Here is a 22595-nt window from a genome sequence, read left to right as displayed (position 1 = left end):
GAAGCACCTCCAACAACATTTATGCACCAGAAGTACAACATTCCCCGGTCTTCCACCTCAGTAGAGTTCACCAGCGTGATGCCCTAAGACCGGGGTGTCAAAGAGGCCTGCAGATTTTTGTTGTTTCCAATAAATGTATTCTCAGTTCAGACCTGAACAACCAGGTGAGGGTAGAAACGAACCAATTGCTGACCTAATTAATCAGTCAAGGTGACAGCGAAAACTTGCAGACACTCGGCCCTCCTTGGAACCGATTTGACACCTCTGCTGTAAGGTGATGTAGGCGGCAAATCCCCATGTGCAACTGATGGAAAACCACACAAAAAGAGTAGAGGGAGGGAAAACTGAATTTTGGAAAATAGGAAACAGAATTATAGGGCCCCTCTAGAGTAATTTAAACACCCTGGTATATTGACAGAATATGTAGTGCAGGAATGTTTCTACAATGTATTTCTGATCAATTTAACGTTATTTTAACGGACAAAAAATGAATATGCTCCTCCTAAAAACATGCAAGTGAAGATACGTGGTAAAATCTACTACTAACACTAGAAACACACGAAAATATATGACAAACACCCAGAGACTGAAAACCCGTAGACCAACAACATGTTATCTCACCGGTCATGGTTGGATAAGGACTGGTATTTCCAGATGTAAAAGCGTTTCCATGGTATGAAATATTTTCTAGTGAAACGTTCTGTGGAATGTTTTTGTTTAAGGGAATGCTTTATTGGCTATCCAAACTCACCCTTTTGGTACCGTGAGAAAATCCCAATGTTCAGCAAAATAAATATTATACATATTGGCTTACTAGTAGCCTACTTCTGATTGTGTGGCTATGCTGTGTATGATTGAAGACTGAAACGTTGATCTTCTAAATAGTTTGTGTCATAATATTATATGAAAGCACAAAAAAGTGAGAATTATCACATCTGTGATCTCTTGTCAGAAAATGTTAGCGTGTGTGAGCACGAATTTAAACCTTTTTTAAAACGATTTAATTATTCTTAAAATGCTGTCAGTTCCACTAGGAACTAGGACGAACAAAACCTAGACTAACACAAACATTATTCTTGAATATTAAATTACTCGAATTTGACTAATCAAACTCATAAGCACCAATGTATTTGTTTTTTATAAAGCCATCGATTAGTCTGGGCCTACTCCGTTTACGGGAATTTACGTGACATATTTCTTAGGGGATACATTTCCCACACGTGAAAGAAATTATATGGAAGTAGGTTCTTACATACGCGGATAGTTCCTTGGAACTAGACGTAATCTGACGGTGAAATCTAAGAGTGAGCGACCGCCCCTTCATATGAGACAGTATCTACTCCCCTAAAGCCCGCAGTAAGCTACTTATCAGGCAGCAAGACGTCTCTGCTGCTTGGAAGAGGACGCTTGATGACGTGTTGGCCCAAAATATCGCTTTCACATTCAAGTCTCCACCACAAATTGTATAGAAATGGAATAGAATCGTGTTCATTTGGCAGCATGTTCGGTTGAGTTTTATGCATTGAACATAACTTGCTCATCTGAAGCGCTAGTAAATATTGGATTTGTTACGTTCAGTTCTTCCGTTTCAACTGAGTTATATTGTTATATTGTATATATTTTGCCATGATCAGAGTGTATACTATATAGTTGTGCAACTCCTATAAATGTACCAAGCGGATAAACATTTCTGAGAGACAAAAATGGCAAAGTCAGAAGGAGGAATTGACCCAGGGTCTTCTACATAAAATATTGTCTCTAGGTAGAAATCTTTTTTTTTGATTATTTTTATAGTAATCTTCATAGTTTGACAGTCATTAGAGCAATGTATTCCAGTTTCAGTCATTTTAGATTAATTAGGGCAGAGGTGTCAAACCGGTTCCACGGAGGGCCGAGTGTCTGCAGGTTTTTGCTCTCTCCTTGTACTTGATTGGTTAATTAGGTCACTGATTGGTTAGTTTCTACCCTCACCTGGTTGTGTAGGTATGAACTAGGAACCAATTTATATGAAAAACCAAAAATCTGCAGACACTCGGCCCTTTGTGGAACCGGTTTGACACCTGTGAATTAGGGCAATGTATTCCTGTTTCAGTCATTTGAGATTAATTAGGGCAATGTATTCCTGTTTCAGTCATGTGAGATTAATTAGGGCAATGTATTCCTGTTTCAACATGTTTTAATATTTCCTCCTGGTATTTCCTCCAGATTCCCGACAGACCCGCACCCTATCCAATACAGGACCTTAATATACTCCAGAGTGTGAAAGTTACCTTCAACCAGTGTTAAACCTTCTTTTCAGAACATTGCCTCTCCATCCAGAGTTCCTCTGCGCTCAAGCTGTCCATCTTGTGTCTATCTACACCCCAGCCAACCAGACATGGGACTAATGAGTGAAGACATGGAGTGCTGCGTCTGCCTCCAGTCCTACTCACGCAGGGACAAGATCCCTCAGATGCTCCATCGCACGCACACCTTCTGTGGGCAGTGCCTCCAGACGATATCCAGGCTCCAGAGCGGCCTGCTGATGGTGTGCTGCCTACTGTGTCATTGGATCACATGTACCAGGGCCAGTCTCCCCATCGCTGGATCCCTGTGGATAAACACCGACATCTGGGACAGGATAACAGAAAGAACAGAGGAGGAGGAGCATGAGGAGGAAGTGGAGTTGATGAAAGGAAACAAACAAACACAGACCTCTACCCAGGATGAATGGTGAGGACTCTCTGAAGAGATGGGTCTCGTAAAGCTGCTATGTAGATGGTCTCGTAAAGCTTTGAAAACCTTCCTGTAAAATGTGTTAATGGATGCTGTTTTATGTTGTTCTTACTTCAGTATGTGCACTCTCAATCTGTCTCTGTTTTCTGCACTCACATCCTCTACTGCTGTCTGTCTTTGCTTTCTATTTCTTTTAATCTCTTTCTGTTAATTCACTCTGCTCATGCTCTCTGTCTGAATCTAACATACTTTTTAGTTGTAGTGTAATTTACATAATATCTTATGTGTAGTACAGTTTTTACTTATTATGATTGCATCGGCTTCCTAAATGGGTGGAAGTTCAGAATAAGAGGTCGATCTTTTCAACCATAACAACTCTGTCATTCTTTTTCTGCTGTTCCTCCCTTCCAGGCTGTAATCTGGGGGTTGTGGTTTTAGGCTGAAACCGAACAGTTTCCTGAAGAGGGACATTATGTAATAACATAGCTACAATCTGTGAAGATATAAACATGACCACCTCATCATCTAAAAGTGGCTTTGATGACATGGGGTACAAGTCTAATCGACATTTTCAGGGAAACATTTGCTTCACAGCACCACTCTCACAGCCAGTTTCCAAAAATCACAGAATGCCTCTTAAATGGAAGTCGAGTTGGTTTATTTGAAATTGTGTTGCATAAAATCTTTATGTTGCCGGTGCATGTTTTGTACTGTTACAGAGATTTGTTGATTATGTATTCCTGAATGGGAAAATACTGAGTCCCTGTGTTTAACAAATGGAAGAGTGTTGATTGGGTTGTAAATGTGGGAAAGGAAGAATGAGGTGTTGAGGTAAACATAAACCTTGTGTCAGGATGGGGGAAGCTGCAGATCAATGAGTTCTAATCAATGGAATTGCCATCACAGTACTTTACATAATTATAATATATTTGCATTATGCATAGGCCTGTTATTCTACCCCCGGGGAGGCTCCATATAAACCTTTACATTTGGAGAATGAAAATGACATGATACAGGCATGTTTTCAACAAGAAATGGTGGGAAACATCTAACATTTTCACTTTGACTTTTTAACTTTTATCTTTTTTCCATAATATTTCTTCATTCATTCTGTGCACTGTTTGAAAAATATATTAATTCATTTGGCATTCATCATTTATCATGGGATTTATGTACACTGCTCTAAAAAACTGAGGGAACAATGAAATCACACATCGAGTGTTGAAGGAAATATATTAAAGATCAAAATCTTTAACGTACATTGTGTTATTCACTGAGCACAAGATGATGTGACAACAGTCAGTGGAAACCAGAACTACCATCAGATTGATGGCTGGATTCAAACTCTGTTCCAACAATTTAATCACAGAAATTCAGAATGTAACTCTTTAGTGTGTATGGCCTCCACTTACCTGTATGCACTCCCGACAACATCTGGGCATGCTCCTGATGAGACGGCGGATGGTGTCCTGGGGGATATCCTCCCAGAACTGGATCAGGGCATCAGTGAGCTCCTGGACAGTCTGTGGAGCTACTTGTCGGCGTCAAATGCACTGATGCATAACGTCATAGAGGTTCTCAAATGTGATTCAGGTCAGGGAACGTGAGGGCCAGTCAATGGCATCAATGCATTTGTCATCCAGGAACTGCCTACACACTCTGGCCAAATGAAGCCGGGCATTGTCCTGCACCAGGAGGAACCCAGGGCCCACTGCACCAGTGTAAGGTGTTACGATGCTTCTGAGGATTTCATCCTGGTACCTAACAGCAGTCAGGGTACTGTTGGCTAGCAAGTGAAAGTCTGTGCAACCCTCCAAGGATATGCCTCCCCAGACCATCACTGACCCACCACCAAACTGGTCATACTGGATGATGTTGCAGGCAGCATAATGTTCACCACAGTGACTCCAGACTCTTTCACGTCTGTCACGTGATCAGTGTGAACTTGCTCTAATCTGTGAAGAGAACCGGTTGTCAGTGGCGGACCTGCCTATTCTGGTGTTCTCTGGCGAATGCCAATCGAGCTGCACGATGCTGGACTGTGAGCACAGGTCCCACCAGAGGACATCGAGCCCTTATGCCACCCTCATGGAGTTTGGTCAGAAATATGGACACCAGTAGCCCGCTGCGCGTCATTTTGTTGGGCTCTGGCAGTGCTCCTCCTGTTCCTCATCGCACAACGGAGTAGATAATGCAGATAACTCTTGAAACTGTACTGGGAGACACCGAAAACCTTCTTGCGACGGCACGTATGGATGTGCCATCCTGGAGGGGCTGGACAACCTGTGCCACCTGGCTACAGATACAGCCTCATACTACCAGTAGTTACAAGGACACAAACAAAACGCAAAACTAGAGAAGAATCAATCAGGAAGCATAAGGAGAGCGCAATAGTCTGTGGCCAACACCTGCAAAACCAGTTTGATTAGCCCCTCTTTGGGGGTTGTCTTGCTGTTGCCTCTCCAGGGCACCTGTTGTCACTTTCATTTGCACCAAAACAGGTGACATTGATTTATAGTCACTTATGCTTCCTGACTGGACTGATTGATATCCCAGAAGTTGAATTGAATTGGTGTTATGCTGTGATAATTACGTGTTCACTTACATTTCTGAGCATTGTATTTTAGTTTAAATTGGACCGAATTTGTATCCATAGGAAAATAACTGTCCAACATCGAATTGTTTATGAAACCTAAACAGGTTTGTGTGCGAGTTATTTATACGCTATTACCAAAAACCAAGCAATCCAAAACTCCTCATGGCAGTGTAAACTTACACCAGTAACGACCCGTGTGTAATCCTATACTTTCTGGTGCAATCAAAGACGATGTTTGCTACTTCTATAAAGCCTATTAATTGTTATAGCGCCATTGTTGTGACAGCAAAATAAACGATAATTAGTAGACCCATACGTACAATATAATATGCCAAAATGAGATCTTGTACACAATCGCTGCCTGGTCTATGCTACGACTAGGATATCTATATGACAATGTTATAACTGGTTAGAAACTAGTGCGCAATCGCTTACTATAATTACGGTAAAGGAAATTCTGAGTTTGCAGCTGATAAAAGACCGGGGTTGTTCCGGTAAAAAGTAGTACTACCGTTCTGCTAGCAGCAGGATGTAATACTTGCTGCACAACTCAGATTTCTTATTTAAAAATAAAAGCCGTCATTGAAATGCATGGCAATGTGTTTAATTCATTATAAAGATAGTGAACGGTAGCCGAATGCAAGTTTTATGTATTTATTTAAACAAATAATATGTATTAAAAACAAATACATGTATATTTACTGTCCGGAAATCTTTGGACACTGACTAAATTTTCATAATTTTGTCTCTGTACGCCACCACAATGGATTTGAAATGAAACAACCGAGATGCAATTGAAGTGCAGACTTTCTGCTTTAATTCAAGGGGTTGAACAAAATTATTGTATGAAATATTTAGGAATTGCAACCATTTTCATACACAGTCCTCTTATTTCAGGGGCTCAAATGTAATTGGACAAATTAACACAATCATAAATACAATTTTAATTTTTTATACTTTGTATGCATGCAATGACTGCTTGAAGTCTAGAATGCATGGACATCACCATATGCTGGGTTTTCTCCTTTGTGATGCTTTGCCAGGCCTTTACTGCTGCTGTCTTCAGTTGCTGTTTGTTTGTGGATCTTTCTGCCTTAAGTTTTGTCAGTGCCCATGCCATCACACTGCCTCCACCGTGATGATGTGGAATGCTTCGGATCATGAGTCGTTCCAAGCCTTCTCCATACTTTTTTCTTCTCATCATTCTGGTACAGGTTAATCGTAGTTTCACCTGTCCAAATAATGCTGCTCTAGAACTGGGCTGGCTTTTTTAGATGTTTTTTGGCTAATCTGACCTTTCTATTCATGAACCTTATGAATGGTTTGCACCTTTTGGTGAATCCTCTGTATTTGATCTCGTGAAGTATTATTTTCATGGTAGACTTGGATAATGATATGCCTACCTCCTGGAGAGTGTTCTTCACTTGGCTGGATGCTATGAAGGGGTTTTTCTTTACCATGGAAAGGATCCTACAATCATCCACTATTGTTGTCTTCTGTGGACGTCCAGGCCTTTTTGTGTTGCAGAGCTCACCAATGCATTCTTATTTTCTCAGAATGTACCAAACTGTTGATTTGGCCACTCCTATTGTTCCTGCTGTCTCTCTGATAGATTTTTTTGTAGCCTAAGGACGGCCTGTTTCACTTACATGGAGAGTTCCTTTGACGCATGTTGTGGGTTCATAGCAACAGCTTCCAAATGCAAATGCCACACCTGGAATCAACTCCAGACCTTTCACCTGCTTAATTGATGAAGAAATAATAATGGAATAGCCCACACCTGTCCATGAAACAACTTTTGAGTCAATTGTCCAATTACTTTTGGTCCCTTGAAAAAGAGGGGGCTAAATATTAAAGAGCTGTAATTCCTAAAATTTGGATGTGAATACTCTCAAATGAAGGCTGAGAGACTATTTCTGGACCTATCTGTATATACAAATGACATAACAAAAAATCAAGGTTATGTGAAGAGGAACATGGCATTTGAGAAATACTCAAAAGAGTGTGTATAATGCAAACATATCTTTTTATCACGCTTTTTAAAAACTGTCTTCCAGACATTTCTATTTTGTCTGATCTTCTTACCAGAGACGACACAACCATCCTGGGTATCATCTCCAACATTGATGAGACCACTTACAAAGAAGAGGTAAAGAACCTGGCTACATGGTGCCAGGACAACGACCTCTCTCTCAACGTCTGCAAGACTAAGGAGATGATGGTGGACTTCAGGAAGTGATACACATCGATGGAGCTGAAGTGTAGAGACTCTGACTTCAGGTTTCTCTGTGTATTCATCAAAGTTGACCTCACTTGGTCCTGGCGAGCGAACTCTGCAGTGAAAACTGCCCAATAACGATTATACTCCTTGAGGAGACTCAATAAGTTTGGCATGTCTGTAAAAACTCTCACCAACTTCTACAGGTGCACCATTGAGAGCATCCCCTCAGGCTGCATTACTGCCTGGTACAGCAGCTGCTCCCCTGCCGATCGCAAGTCCCTCCAGAGGGTGGTGAAGTCTGCGCAGTGCATCATCAGTTGCCATCTCCCCTCCATGCAAGGTGTCCATCACACACGATGTCTAAGTAAAGCATGGAACATCATCAAGGTCTACAGCCAGCCAGGCTGTGGTCTGTTCACACTGCTGCCATCTGGAAGACGCTACCGGAGCATCGGGCATGCACTTCCAGACAAATCGTTTTTTCCCTCAGGCCATAAGGCTCCTCAACCAGCAACACTGATCTATGATCATGCTGATCACACATGAACCTGATTCCAAATGCTCTGATGTCTTTCTATGTACATTCAATGTATATTAGAATATTATTTTGCATGTACCCTTCATAGGCATATTACACTCATATTGCACTCATATTACACTCATATTACACTCATATTGCACTCATATAACACTCATATTACACTCATATTGCACTCATATTGCACTCATATTACACTCATATTACACTCATATTACACTCGTATCTATAAAATTCAATGCCTCTACCCATGTGGTTCATATTGCTCATCCTACTCTATTTTCTTAATTGCTGCTAGCTTACATTGTTATGTATATTATTGCTATATTTCTGCTTAATATATTACTTAATTCTTACTATGTAGGTGTTGTGTGCCATGTCACAAGAATTTCATTGTGCAGGATGATGCTGTGTAATTTGGTGCATTTGATCAATAACATTTTGAACTTCAACTTTGGAATTTGAACAGAGACTTTGAACAGAGACTTTTTTTTCATCAACATATTCAAATGTGATGCCAAACAATTAAATCACAGCTATCAGCAAAGTTACTTTCAAAAACATCTTATAGTTTATGCCAATGGAGTAGGTGGGTTAAATTGTACTGCTAGCTATTTCATCTAGTTGGCACCATGAAATGGCACTATTCATTTATTCTATACACCCTATGGAGTAATTCTCGAATGCCATGTTCCACTTCACATAGTGTCGTTTTTCTGTTATTAGTCAATTTGCATAGGCCAATTTTGTTTATAGTGTATTGTATTGGAGCTAATGGAGTAGGAGGGGTAAAAAATTTGTTGCTAGCTATACCATCTATATTCCCCCCTGAAATGGCTCTATATATGGGTTCTACACATGCCAATGAGTAATACTCGAATGCCATGTTCCACTACACATTGTGTAATTTTTTATAGTAAGACAATTTTCATTGGTCACTTTCAGGTGTAGTGTATTGCATTGGAGCCAATGAAGTGGGTGGGTTAAATTGTGTTGCTAGCTATGCCATCTATATTTAGAAATTACACTTTCTGTGGATTCTACACACACTACTTAATATTTCTGAAATGTCATGTTCCACTTCACATAGTCTAGTTATTTTTTATAGAGCAATATATATAACAACCCGGTCTGTAGAATCTATGTTTTAATATAGTTCTTAAAAACACTTTTTTTAACCTATGTTTTTGGCATTCATCATTCATATGAACCTTGCTATAAAACAACATAAAAATTGCCTTTGGTTACAATTGACTAATCTTTAGAACAAATTATACACTTTGCACGATATTGATTACAAAGAAATCATAGCAGAGAATGTACTTCCTGCAGCAGCTGAAAAAGTTCAACCTGCTAAAGAATAGGGCCCAATCCCAATGTCCCCCCTAAACCCTGAACCCTCGCAGACTAACCTGACGTCACCTGGTAAGTGATTGAGTGCAAGAGGCTGCAAGGGCTCTAAATGCTATAAATAGTAATGCGACAGCACTTTGTGACTTTTATGATGCTGAAACTTGTTGCACACAATGTGGGTTTGAGACTTTTTATTTTATGTTTTTTACTTTCTTCGCAGCCAAGGCACTTAATAGACTGACTGCCTGATTTATACGTCTTGCAGGCTCTTGCCCTACAGAGTGGACCAGAGGTAATTGTCAATAACAATCTATATTTGTCAATAATCACTATACTTTTTTTGGCCAAAACAGCATTGTTAAGCAAAAACTTACAGGTGATTACATTCCTCTGGTTTCATGTGTTCTATGTGCCATCTCATATCCTTGTTAATGTAGGTTTAGTGTATTTGTGTAGTTAACCGTTCTTCCTTCTCTTATAAGGTGGGTTTGCCGGGATGTTTCTCTCACATCTGGGCTTCCCCTGGTAACCCCCGTGTTTCACGTCACAACGCTATGAACTGTGGGTAATTCCCTCAGGCAAAGTCTGCAGAAATGCGGAGTTCTGAAAAGGGTGCATGAAGGCCTCAAAATGTCAGCGAGAGAGCCCTTGCGCATTTGATGATTTGACAGTGGGACAGCCCTAAGCCCTCACAGACAGTGGGACAGCCCTAAGCCCTCACAGACAGTGAGACAGCCCTAAGCCCTCACAGACAGTGGGACAGCCCTAAGCCCTCGCAGACAGTGGGACAGCCCTAAGCCCTTGCAGACAGTGAGACAGCCCTAAGCCCGCACAGACAGTGGGACAGCCCTAAGCCCTCACAGACAGTGGGACAGCCCTAAGCCCTCACAGACAGTGAGACAGCCTTAAGCCCTCACAGACAGTGGGACAGCCCTAAGCCCTCACAGAGAGTGGGACAGCCCTAAGCCATCACAGACAGTGAGGCAGCCCTAAGCCCTCACAGACTTAGCAAGAACGTGCTTCAAAGTCTGTGGGCCTATGATTGTGCACTTCTACTCTGCCATCATGGAGTCCATCCTGACCTCCTCCATCACTGTCTGGTACACTGCAGCCACTGCTAAGGACAAGGGCAGGCTGCAGTGCATCATCCGCTCAGCAGAGAGGGTGATTGGCTGCAATCTGCCGTCTCTACCTGACCTACATACCTCCAGGACGCGGATGTGAGCAGCAATGATTGGGGTTGATCCCTCTCACTCTGGAAATTGACTATTCAGAGCTCTCCCCTCTGGCAGAAGGCGGAGGTCTATCAGGACCAAAACCTCTCGCCACAAGAACATTTTTTTTTTTATACAGCAGTAGGCCTCATGAACATGCCCCTGGAACCAAATAGACTATAGCCGGCTTGTCACAAATACACACACAACCCTCAACTGGACAAATCTATAACCCCTCCCCACATACACACACAACCCTCAACTGGACAAATCTATAACCCCTCCCCACACACACACACACACACACACACACACACACACACACACACACACACAACCCTCAACTGGACAAATCTATTACCCCTCCCTACATACACAAACAACCTTCATGTGGACTAAGTCTTGCACCTCACTTATACTTTGTAGATATTTTTAGTTATTCATGAATGCACAGTCTACCTTGTTTATGCTCAGTGCACTGTTCTGACATGTTTTTATTTCCCTTATTCCTTTTGTACAATTGGTTGCAACAACGGACAGAACGAATTCCTTATTTGTTTTGAAACTTAATAAAACTCTGATTTCTGATTCTCATATGAGCGCTTTTGTTTTGAAGGTTACGATTGTGACGTCATCGTCGGTGCTGCTGGTAGAATACTAGTCAGAGGAGGCTGCTAGCGAGTCTGACTGTTTGGATTTTATCATTTCAAAGTGTTTTAATTTCAATGAAAAAATAAGGATTTTATTTAAATGTAACTTTGTATTTAATTTCAAGTCAACCCATTTGACTCTTTTCGACAGAAACCGCTCTCAAATTGTTTGAGCTTGGTCTATCTCTGTCGTTGGAAAACAATGAAGGCCTAGTTTTTGCCTATCGCTGCTAGCTAAGTCTGGATTATCTACTACTACTACTAGCCTGTGTGGGATTTAAACGGATGACTGTACCGATCTTCGACATTACAAAGTGAAGTAAAAACAGGTATTTTGTTGGTTTAAGTTTTAATAAAAACGATGTTTTTGGTATACTTTCACTCGTGTGGGAACTAGTCTTATTATCTAACGGTTATGTTCTACCTTAGGTTTATTACGAAGTCGTTAATAATGACCGGCTGGTTTCGACTAGCTCAGCTTCTCCCTTCCTGCGTTTGATCAATTACCTTGCAAGCTATCCATTCTGTTTGGGAGGAGGGAAGAAAGTGCATTACAGCTTTTTATTCATTAGCGAACGTAATAATAGTATTGAGGTAAATTGTTTGTCTACCAAAGAATATATTATACATTTGGCCGGCTAGGCCTCACGAAAGCCACTGGCGTAGAATATTGCAATGAAGTTTGATGGATAAAAGGGCTTTATTCGAATGTTCACTAGTCTAACGTGCACAATGATTCCGATGTTGATGTTGATAGATTAATTTAGGTGTCCTGAACGGCGTAACGGTTGTAAACAAACCGACCGCGTTAGGTCAGGTTGGAGGGAGGGTGAACAGGACTGGCTCCCTGCACAGATGCTGGTTCATTGTGGTCAACAGTGAGTGGAGCTGTTGCGGTTCTTGGAGATCGTCTGCGGTGAATGCAGAGCCGGTCAGTGGCAGCTGCCGGGCCGTGGGGTTCTGTTGGGAGAGGTTAGGCCCGGAGAGGTCCAACCAGACACTTGTGGACTAGCCCCCGAAGTGTCGTCACCACTATCCAATTGGTTCCTTCTCAGTGTTGAAGGTGTATTTGGCAGTAATCGTCAGCATGCCCTCTGGGCGTGGTAAGCGCCACTCCAGGGTCCCATCCACAGGCGATAAAGCTGGGCTGGGCCCTATGGCCAAAATATTATATAACAATATTGTTAACAGTTGTGAATATGCATATATATTTTCATGTTCCTCAGTGGTCTACAATTGTTAAATTTGTCATGACCCTATGCTGGCAACAAATGGATTTCAATAGGTCGTTTAACACTGTGATATACTTTTTTGTATCTCCAAAACATAAGTTTCTTTTCAGATAACCTTCGCCAGGGCATAACATTGTAAAAGCTCTACAAGCTATGTCCCATTGATTGGATCTCTCTTCCATTCTCTCTCCCTCAACCCTCATCCTTCTCGATCTCACAAACATTCCCTCCATACCCCACCCCACCCCAGGCATGTCATCCCAGCTGCAGGTGTTCCCACCACCCTCCGCCTCTTCCAGTGCCTTCTGCCGCATCAAGAAGATGAAGGTGGAGAACTGTGTCTGGGACGTGTCCTCCGACGGTCCGTACGGCTCCTTGGGGGGCCAGCAGGGCGTCGGGGGCTACTCCTTTGCTCCGTCTGCGTTGGTGTTCCCCTCTGCCCCTGGCTCCCGTGGGCAGGTGGTGGTCCGGGCGGCCGACAGCACGGGTAGCCTGCCCAGGGGGTCCGGTAGCCGGCGCCTCAACGACCACTTTGCGCACGTGCAGACCTCACACGCGCAGATCTCACACGCGCAGACCTCGCACGCGCACGCCGAGGGGGCGGCTGGGACGGGTGCGCGGCGACAGGGCCAGAAGAGGAAGAACGAGGAGGTGAGCGGCAGCGGGAGCGTGCAGATCCTGGAGGAGCTCTCGGCGCCGCCGCCGGTGTTCTCCACCCGGACTGGGGGCGGGGGGGGCACGGGCCAGTCCATCCCCCACTCGGCCCCCACCACCAAGAGCTCCAGCTCCAACGGCGAGGGGGACTACCAGCTGGTGCAGCATGAGATCCTGTGCTCGGTGTCCTGCAGCTACGAGGTGCTGGAGTTCCTGGGGAGGGGCACCTTCGGCCAGGTGGCCAAGTGCTGGAAGAGAGGGACTAACGAGATCGTGGCCATCAAGATCCTCAAGAACCACCCGTCGTACGCACGGCAGGGACAGATTGAGGCGAGTTTAGTTTTTTTCGGGATGTGTGTTGGTTTCCTGATCACGAGGAGATGCGTTGTTTCCTTGTCTGTTGTGGTGGGTTGATTATTGATTGATTGATCTGATCGGTTTGAACTTACGGTCTTGGCTTCTGTCTCTGGTGTGCAGCATGGTTTAAATCCGTCTCTTTCAGCCAAAACTCTGCTCTCCGTCTTTCCATACTTTCCCGTCAAGTGAAGTTCAGAGATGTCAGGGAATAAAGTGTGTACCTGTTTTTTTCCAAAGGTGGGCATACTGAACCGTCTGAGTGCGGAGAATGCTGACGAATTCAACTTTGTGCGTTCCTACGAATGCTTCCAACACAAAGGCCACACCTGCCTGGTGTTTGAGATGCTGGAACAGAACCTGTATGACTTCCTGAAGCACAGCAAGTTCAGCCCACTGCCCCTGCGCCACATCAGACCCATTCTACAACAGGTGAGCATCTGGGTCACAGTCCTGTTATACCCGACTGGCTCTTGGCTGTTAATAACCTGCAGTCCAAACCCCCTCATAACCCTGTAGACCCCAGTTTAATTCTAGAATGCTGCTGCAGATTGAGCATTTTCAAAACAAGTAATTGGCTCTATGATTGTGTAGTCAGTTGTGATCAAAAACCAATTTGCACTCAACACAACAAGGTGAGAATGTAGGTTCCCCTCTGCCTCTCCCTCTACCTGTCCATCCACCTCTACCTGTCCATCCACCTCTACCTGTCCCTCCACCTCTACCTGTCCCTCCACCTCTACCTGTCCCTCCACCTCTACCTGTCCGTCCACCTCTACCTGTCCCTCCACCTCTACCTGTCCATCCACCTCTACCTGTCCCTCCACCTCTACCTGTCCCTCCACCTCTACCTGTCCGTCCACCTCTACCTGTCCCTCCACCTCTACCTGTCCCTCCACCTCTACCTGTCCCTCCACCTCTACCTGTCCATCCACCTCTACCTGTCCCTCCACCTCTACCTGTCCCTCCACCTCTACCTGTCCCTCCACCTCTACCTGTCCGTCCACCTCTACCTGTCCCTCCACCTCTACCTGTCCCTCCACCTCTACCTGTCCGTCCACCTCTACCTGTCCCTCCACCTCTACCTGTCCCTCCACCTCTACCTGTCCGTCCACCTCTACCTGTCCGTCCACCTCTACCTGTCCGTCCACCTCTACCTGTCCCTCCACCTCTACCTGTCCCTCCACCTCTACCTGTCCCTCCACCTCTACCTGTCCCTCCACCTCCATCTGTCCCTGTCCGTCCACCTCCATCTGTCCCTGTCCCCCAACCTGTCTCTCTCCCTCCACCTGTCAGTCTCTTTCCACCTCTCCCTCCACCTGTCAAGATATGACAGAGTTCACAAATGCAACGCTCTTGTCAAGATACTTTGAAAAATTTACGGTATGCAGTGTATTATCTGTTTAACAGGTTGCTGCATGTTATTTCATAGTTTTATGTATTCACTTCTATTCTACAACATGGAAAATATTTAAACTATATAAATACCCTTAAATGAGTAGGCATACTCATTTTGACTGGTGCTTATATCCAATGTTTATTTATGTTACTCACCTCAAAATTATTAGCTTTCAAAGAGTGAAAACGTTTCACCAAACAACATAGGGACCGTCACTCCTAACAAGAAAAGTTGTGGTCGCTTTGGCACAGTCATTTTGAGTAATGCAATGAATAAAACTTCAAAAAGTCATTTTTTTTCTTAATGACATCATCCCCCCCAAATAGAGGAAAATATTTTCATCTAGTAGGTTTTGTGATGTTCAGAAAGAGCCGCGGCCGCTACAGTCATTCTGAGGAAGGCTGATGACGGCAGTAATGGGTTCTGGAGTCCAACAGTGTTGTTCCTTCATCCAACCAGGTGGCGACAGCACTGATGAAGCTGAAGTCTCTGGGTCTGATCCACGCTGACCTGAAACCAGAGAACATCATGCTGGTGGACCCACTCAGACACCCATACAGGGTCAAGGTCATCGACTTCGGCTCGGCTAGCCATGTGTCCAAGGCAGTCTGCTCTACGTACCTCCAGTCGCGATACTACAGGTGTGTCCAGTGTTTCCCCTGGTTTTTATTTCTTCCACAGTGGCAAAGGAACTCTGGTGGCGAGTGGGCGTTGGGTTGAATGAGGCATGGGAGTGCCCGTGCTCCTGAATCAAATGCATTTCGAAGATCTGTTTTCCTCTGTCCGAGCGCAATGGTAGGTTCTTTATTAGTGCTCAGATACAAGAGCCACTTGCACCTCATTCAAAGTAGCGATTGTCATTTTCACACTGACTACTTAATTTTGACAATCAGCTGCATGTGCAAGATATTCCCTCTTTCTTGGCTGTTTTGGACTTTTTCTAGCTATCTCCCGTTTTCTGATCTGCTCAGAGCTGGCTTTTAGCAGCTAGCGATTCAATAAGAAGAAACGCTAAGCAGTAGACGCTAGCTGTGGGTGGTGATCAAAAGGCAGCACGAGGTGCCTTAGTGATCGGGGTTAAGACGAGCACCAGGTGGTTGCAAGGTCTAATATCGCTGCAGTGTGCCACGGTCCAACAAGACTGTCTTCATGTGCTGCTGTGTCATTGCGGCATGAGGTTTGGTCTCGTCTTGAACGGCCTTGTCCTTGGAGTAGCCTACTGTGAGACTTGGCCTCTGGTGATCTGGTGTTGTTGAACTTTAGGGTGAGGCCAGGGGAGGAGTTGACAAGGAGCAGATTGGGCCTACTGCTAATGGCCCTGCTTGCTCAGTTTATGGCAGGTGTTAATGGTTTTCGACCTGGATGTTTGTGTAGAAAATAAATGAATTAAAAAGTGTGCCTGGGAAATAAATGAGTCAGCATTTATTCTTGGAGCAGCGGAAATAATTTTACAATAATGGATTCCCACTACTTCCTTAACATAAGGCAAGCTTTTCCACTCTGCCACCTGCGGTTAGAAACCACAGGTTTACTGTTTTCCAGTACAGGTGTGTGTGAGTAATGCAACGTGAGTAATCCTGTTGAATCCCCTGATGTTTTACCTGACCATGTCTCTCATTGAGTCACACAGGTTAGTTTCACTGTGGTATCCACCCCCAGTTGATACCAAAGCAAAGCAAATCTAGTTATTCCTGTAAAATGGCATTAGTTATTCTAACCACAGCTGGTCAAAGTTTCCACTGAAGTACCTTTTCCTTTGAGTGTAAAATGAAGTTGGGACATGACCTGGTTCAGGAAACTAGAAGGTGTTGCTGGGATCTGCCTGATGTCATGAGGATATGTGTTGTTCCTCCTCCAGGGCTCCGGAGATCATCCTGGGCCTGCCGTTCTGTGAGGCCATCGACATGTGGTCCCTGGGCTGTGTCATCGCCGAGCTCTTCCTGGGCTGGCCCCTCTACCCAGGCGCCTCGGAGTATGACCAGGTCAGTACGTTCACGCACGCACGCGCGCGCACACACACCTAGTTCAGATGAATTATAGCATGTCCTGCCTCCTGTAGATCCGCTACATCTCCCAGACCCAGGGTCTCCCGGCTGAGTATCTGTTGAGTGCCGGCACCAAGACCAGCCGTTTCTTCAGGAGAGGCCCTGACTCCAGCTACCCCCTCTGGAGGATCAAGGTATTACACCCTGGTTAAATAATATGGGATGAGTGGGGGAAGACACGTGAACGATTGCTCTGTTCTGTTCATTGAATTTCTATGTGTTCAATCCTGTCCAGTAATTGAAATCTAAATTGACGACTACAATAAAAAAAATAAAAACTGGGGCCTGGAGCAAAGCTGTACACAAGGTGGCTTGTGACGGATTCTGCCTGCCAGGGGCGGCTGGCACACTGCAGTCTATCCCCTCGGTAGGGCAGGGCTCTTCTCCAGGACTTTGAGGAGGATAGGGTGCCGTTTGGGACTAGTCCGTAGAGGTTCCTGCCTGAATATCCTAATAAATCTTGAAACACTGCTGTTGACTAGACTGTTTTGTAATTACGTCTGTTCATTGGGTTTTTCTTAATATGTTTCACTAGTATTTTGGTGATGACAAGTAACATTCTTTTTTTCTTGTGTTGATAGACTCCATCAGAACATGAGGTTGAGATGGGAATCAAGTCTAAGGAGGCCAGGAAGTACATCTTCAACTGTCTGGATGACATGATGCAGGTACATATGCTACATTATTCAATTGGCTATATCACTTAGAACCAGCCAGGTGAGTGCACGACCAGGTAGCAACACGACCAGGTAGCAACACGACCAGGTTTCTTGCTTTTCACATTCTACCTCCTAACCCAAAATGTCTAGAGGCTTTAAACCTTCCTTCAACCGGAGCTCTACATCCCATCTCTTCCTTGCTCTGGTCTGAGACCAGTGTTTAGAGGTTTCTGGATTACAGTGAAACCGGTTAATTCTGTGGAAGCTATGCAGGCTCCTCAGGAACACAACATGGAGAACTGAAATAAAACGACATAACGGAATGTCTAGACTTTGCTTAATGTTCAACGTTCTAATAGTTGGCCTAACATTCTAATTAGGGATGGGATAGACGATGTCACTACTAATCGTGGTGGAAAATACTCAGGATTATGAAATCGTGGAGAAATTCCATAATGGGGATAATGGTTAATCAGGATAATGGTTTATCAGGATAATCCTCAGTGACTTATTTTACAAGTGGAGCACATCTCATCTCACGCTGCACTGCGCCACCAAACATCCTCTGCAATGTAACATCATTGAAGCTGAATGGCTCTGCTAGCGTAAACAGAAGAATATTATCAATTACAATAAAAATCTAAATTATATGATTAAATGTCGTTGTGAGTTGGGATTGTATTGTAATGATATAAAGAATAAACTAGTTTTCCAATTCCTTTACAGCAGTACTAGTTTAACCACGACACTTAGTAGGCTACAAAAAAAAATCTTCTGATCACGTCTCCACCTCCCGCTATATTCAAATACCCGTCCATTACTTTGCTGCAGAAAATAAGCAGTTGAAATAATGTTGAGCTCAAACAAACCCATGATATTTATCCTAGAAGACATGCAGAAAAAACCTGTTAACAAACTGCAAATTGTAGAAAATAGGATATACATTATTATAAATATCTCTTTCAATTTTTAATTTTGTTTATATTGTAGACTAATTGTTTACACTCTCCTACTGAAAGTGACAAGAGAAGGCAAATAGAATATAATTTGCGTGGGCCAAAATAATATTGTTGATCTGCATGATCTGCACAATACACGATGCACACAACATAACGGGGAGCTGTTATAATGAATTATAAAGTTATTATGAAGTATCATTAGCTAATAAGGCACATAAAATGCACATGGAAGGTCATGCCCCCACAGGTCAGTACTGGCCAGAATTGAAATCTTTTCACCCCTGATTTTCAGATGAGTAACTTTAAAAAGCTCTTGCCAGTCACTCAAGTGTTCCTGATCTTCTTTGATATAATTTTATTTTAATGGATTTTTAAATGCACAAGAACAGTATTTATGTAATGGAAGAATATCCTATCAGCCGTTTTGAGATAGAAACCAGAATTGTTATTGAAATTATTAATCAGGATAAAATTGTAAATCGGGATAATTTGGGCCAGGATAATCGTGGCATGAAATTCTCATATCGCCCCACCCCAAATTCTAATTGTTTGGGTCTAATGCAGGTCAACCTGTCGACTCATCTGGAGGGGACAGACATGCTGGCGGAGAAAGCTGATAGGAGGGAATTCATCGACCTGCTGAAACGAATGCTCCGTTTGGACGCGGACAAGAGGATCACGCCCACTAAGACACTGGGCCATCCCTTTGTCACCATGAGCCACCTTCTAGACTTCCCCCACAGCTCCCAGTACGTAGACACACGTTTGTGGCTGGGTTTCGTGTGTGTGTGTGTGTGTGTGTGTGTGTGTGTGTGGTGTCGGTTGGTTGAGCGTGGTGCTTCCTGAGGTCAGAGTTGTGGGTTCGATTCCTGTGGTGCATAAGGAGGTCCTGGGCTGGGTTCCTACGTTTTGCCTTGTAACTTGGCTTGTTGAGTTTGTGTGTACAATCTGTTAACTGATCAATTGTTTCTCCCTCAGTGTGAAGTCTTGCTTCCAGAACATGGAGATCTGTAAGCGTCGAAGCTCGCCGTTCGACAACAATAAAACCCTCTTCTCCACCAACTCTGTTCCCAGCGCTGCAGCCGGAAACCTCACGGTGACATTCAGTAGCCAGCTCAACCAGCATAACCAGGTACACACACACTAATGGTGGAGCCAAGGGTCCCATATGGGCCCCCCCTGTGTGAATCAGCCTGTGGCAAGCAGTATGCTTCTTCGCCGACCTCCGGGGTCACGGGTAGCCGACCTCCGGGGTCACGGGTAGCTGACCTCCGGGGTCACGGGTAGCCGACCTCTGGGGAGGGGCTTGGGGCTTTAAGAAACGCACCAACTTCAGGACTCATGACTTAGTAATAATAATAATAAAATAAGCATGGAAATCAAATTTACTAATTACTTTTAATTGTTTAAGAAGAAATGAACCTTTGGCGTAGGAGGTGCCAGGTCTTGTATAATTAGTCCCGCCTATCTATTGTTTTCGGTGAAATTTCCCAAGATTAATAATAAAGCCTTATGAAGTCTTATGAGCTTCCACTTCACTCGTGGAGGTAACTGATGTCACCACCAGGTTATTGGTGATTGGTCAGCTTTGACTGCAGTGATGTGAGTTTCTACCTCTTTTAAAACACACAAAAACTCATTTTGTGTTCAATAGGGACAACATCGTTTTTTTACTTTCGTTTAGCTGAGGAGGTCCACAAGTCTCTATGAGCCATCACGTTTATAAAGGCCAGAATTTTGCTGCCAATTCATGGAAAGAGGTTGTGGAGACGATTGGGACCAACAGGGACAGATACTTGTTCATTAAAATATAAAGAAGAAAGCATTTATTGGATGTCTGTCATCGCCACCACCCTGAGATAGTGGTGGAAAGCATGTGTCTGCAGTTTATCTGCATGGGAAGAGGGGAACAAACATGCCTCCTCCAGATGAGGGAACATAAACACTGTGTCAAGTAGACTTGTCTAACGTGTTTGTTAAATGCTAGCGTTTCGTTAGCGGCTGACTAGCTTGCCTCGCAGCATATTCTTGTGCTAACATTTGCATAGAGCTTCCTTGTGTGTCATCGTTTCCAATCTGGCTGTACATGGCCACCACCAGCTGGTTGCTCATATCTGGTGTTTGAGAGAATATGTGAGCAAACACTTTAGCCGCCTTTCGACTCCCCTTGTCCAACCAGAACGAAATCGGCATACTGCCGACTTATATCAGCCGGCAGTCCGGCTAACTGACCAGTATTCTGTCTTCATCAACCAGGTGCCGTCAGCAGGGGGAGCTGTTCCCCTCCTGAACTACCAGCCAGCCTTGTACCAGCAGGCCACCATTAACATTCCCGGGCTGACCCAGCAGAGTGTTCAGGCCCGGCCCGCCGCCCTGGCCTGCCAGGCCGAGCCGTTCCAGCAGACGCTCATCGTATGCCCGCCGAACACCATACAGGGTAGGGGTTGATACTGCAGAACTGGTGTTGAATAGAGCCTGGATCCAGATCCCTTGTGTTCTCCGTAGGATTGACATGCATGGTCGCATCCGAATGAAAAGTTTGCTTTGTGTTTTCTTTGAGGGGGTGGGGTGAAACTGACGTCACTGGTCTTGCCGCAGCATTCACTGATTGGCTGTCCCTCCGCCCGCAGGTCTCCAGTCGTCCACTAAGAGCTCCAGTTACCCAGTTAGGATGGACAGCTCGGTTCCCATGGTGAACCAGACCCAGGGCGCCCAGCCACTTCAGCTGCAGCCGGGCATGCTAACACAGGTGTGTGTGTGTGACTGCCTGTTGACGTGCCAGTGTGCCACGAAGGTGCAGATAGTCGGGGCTTTCGTGAAACGTCTCAGGTTGTCACGCAGACACCAGCTTCTCCGCTCCACCGGTCAGAACTCGGCCATGGATCTGCCTTTGACCCGTCCGGCTGTCCTGATCTGTTCGGTGTGGTTAGGCTGCCTTTGCACAGACGGGTGTTTTCTGATTCTGACCAGTTGGGTCATTCGGCTGTCTTTGTAAATGCACGCTTAGTCCCGCCAAACGGCACAGTTCACACACACACACACACACACACACACACTCCCCCAGATCAAAAGCCAGTGAATGCGTTTTCTCCACCACTAATTTGGAGGACCAGAGAGAGGGCTTTTTGATTATAACCTTCCTCCCCCCCACCCCTCCCCTCCCCTTAGGGCTCCTGTACGCCCCTGATGGTGGCCACCCTCCACCCCCACCCCCCCACAGTAGCAGGTGTTACCCCCCAGTACTCAGTTCCCTTGGGGCTGGGCTGTGGGGGTGGCCGGGCCACCCTGCTGGAGCAAACTGCCACTGTGCTGGTAAAACTTTAAACACACACCTATCTCGTTTATTCCTCCTACTTCTCCAGTCCTACTCCTCATTCTCTCCCTCCATGTTTGCTCGGTCCATTTGCTCTTTCACCCCGGTTTTCACCCTTTGACCTCCATTGCTGACCTCTACCCCTGACCCCTTCATAGGTCTGCTGTGTTGAAGGCATGAATGAAGGCATGGTGTGATCCCTAGGATGGCTGTGCTCCTGCTTTGAGCTTTTCCTTGTTGCCCGTCCTCACTCCTTCCCCTGTGTCTCTCTCTCGTTTAAATTCTAAATGTATAGCATCGATGCATTTCCCTCTCCCCAACCAGTCTCTCTCTGTGTGATTAACTACGCTCTATTCCAGCAGTAACTGCTAGTTGTTTCTCTTAACAGGCACCTTGGTTTTCCGTGCGCTTCCTGAGTGACTTGTCCCCCTTTTCTAACCACACCCCAGCAGGGTGCACAGAGAGGTCTCGCGTCTCACCCCAAATCACAACACTGGTCACACCTCCCTTGGAGATCCAGAGAATTCAGTGTTGCAAAATCTTTTTGAGTTAACAATTTTTTGGGATGTTTTTATTGGTTGTTGCGTTTAAAGAACCCAGTTATTCAGCACTGTTTGGCCATGTTGCAAAAAAAAAAATCAGAAAACCCGAAGCTTGCTTCCATTTCTGGCCTTCATTGTGCACGGCGACCGT

The 22595-nt window shown here is 44.7% G+C and overlaps 2 protein-coding genes across 3 annotated transcripts in view; both read left to right on the top strand.

Moving 5' to 3' along the window:
* The first annotated feature begins 2372 nt into the window (after positions 1–2372).
* LOC105008397 (E3 ubiquitin-protein ligase RNF186-like) lies at positions 2373–3822 on the top strand. The gene is made up of 2 exons (XM_020052549.3): positions 2373–2712; positions 3127–3822. The coding sequence occupies exons 1-2, from the start codon at positions 2378–2380 to the stop codon at positions 3131–3133; spliced, it is 342 nt and encodes a 113-aa protein (XP_019908108.2). The 5' UTR covers positions 2373–2377; the 3' UTR covers positions 3134–3822.
* Positions 3823–11289: 7467 nt separating this feature from the next.
* The window catches only part of si:ch211-160o17.4 (homeodomain-interacting protein kinase 1), a 15785-nt gene continuing 4479 nt past the window's right edge, over positions 11290–22595 (top strand). The window contains exons 1-12 of one of the 2 annotated variants that reach the window (XM_013136418.4): positions 11290–11616; positions 12770–13503; positions 13768–13959; positions 15386–15567; positions 16785–16908; positions 16986–17105; positions 17553–17639; positions 19154–19338; positions 19568–19721; positions 20846–21026; positions 21220–21338; positions 21758–21901. In XM_013136418.4, the coding sequence (XP_012991872.2) occupies positions 12772–13503; positions 13768–13959; positions 15386–15567; positions 16785–16908; positions 16986–17105; positions 17553–17639; positions 19154–19338; positions 19568–19721; positions 20846–21026; positions 21220–21338; positions 21758–21901 (2220 nt within the window). In that variant the 5' untranslated portion in view covers positions 11290–11616; positions 12770–12771. The remainder of the gene's footprint in view (positions 11617–12769; positions 13504–13767; positions 13960–15385; positions 15568–16784; positions 16909–16985; positions 17106–17552; positions 17640–19153; positions 19339–19567; positions 19722–20845; positions 21027–21219; positions 21339–21757; positions 21902–22595) is intronic. The other variant, XM_013136419.4, reaches the window with a different exon arrangement.

The sequence above is a fragment of the Esox lucius genome, chromosome 2, assembly GCF_011004845.1.
Source record: "Esox lucius isolate fEsoLuc1 chromosome 2, fEsoLuc1.pri, whole genome shotgun sequence".
NCBI classification, from domain to species: Eukaryota; Metazoa; Chordata; class Actinopteri; order Esociformes; family Esocidae; genus Esox; species Esox lucius.
Note: the sequence above shows the minus strand (reverse complement) of the source record. Positions and strands in the feature narration are given on the sequence as shown.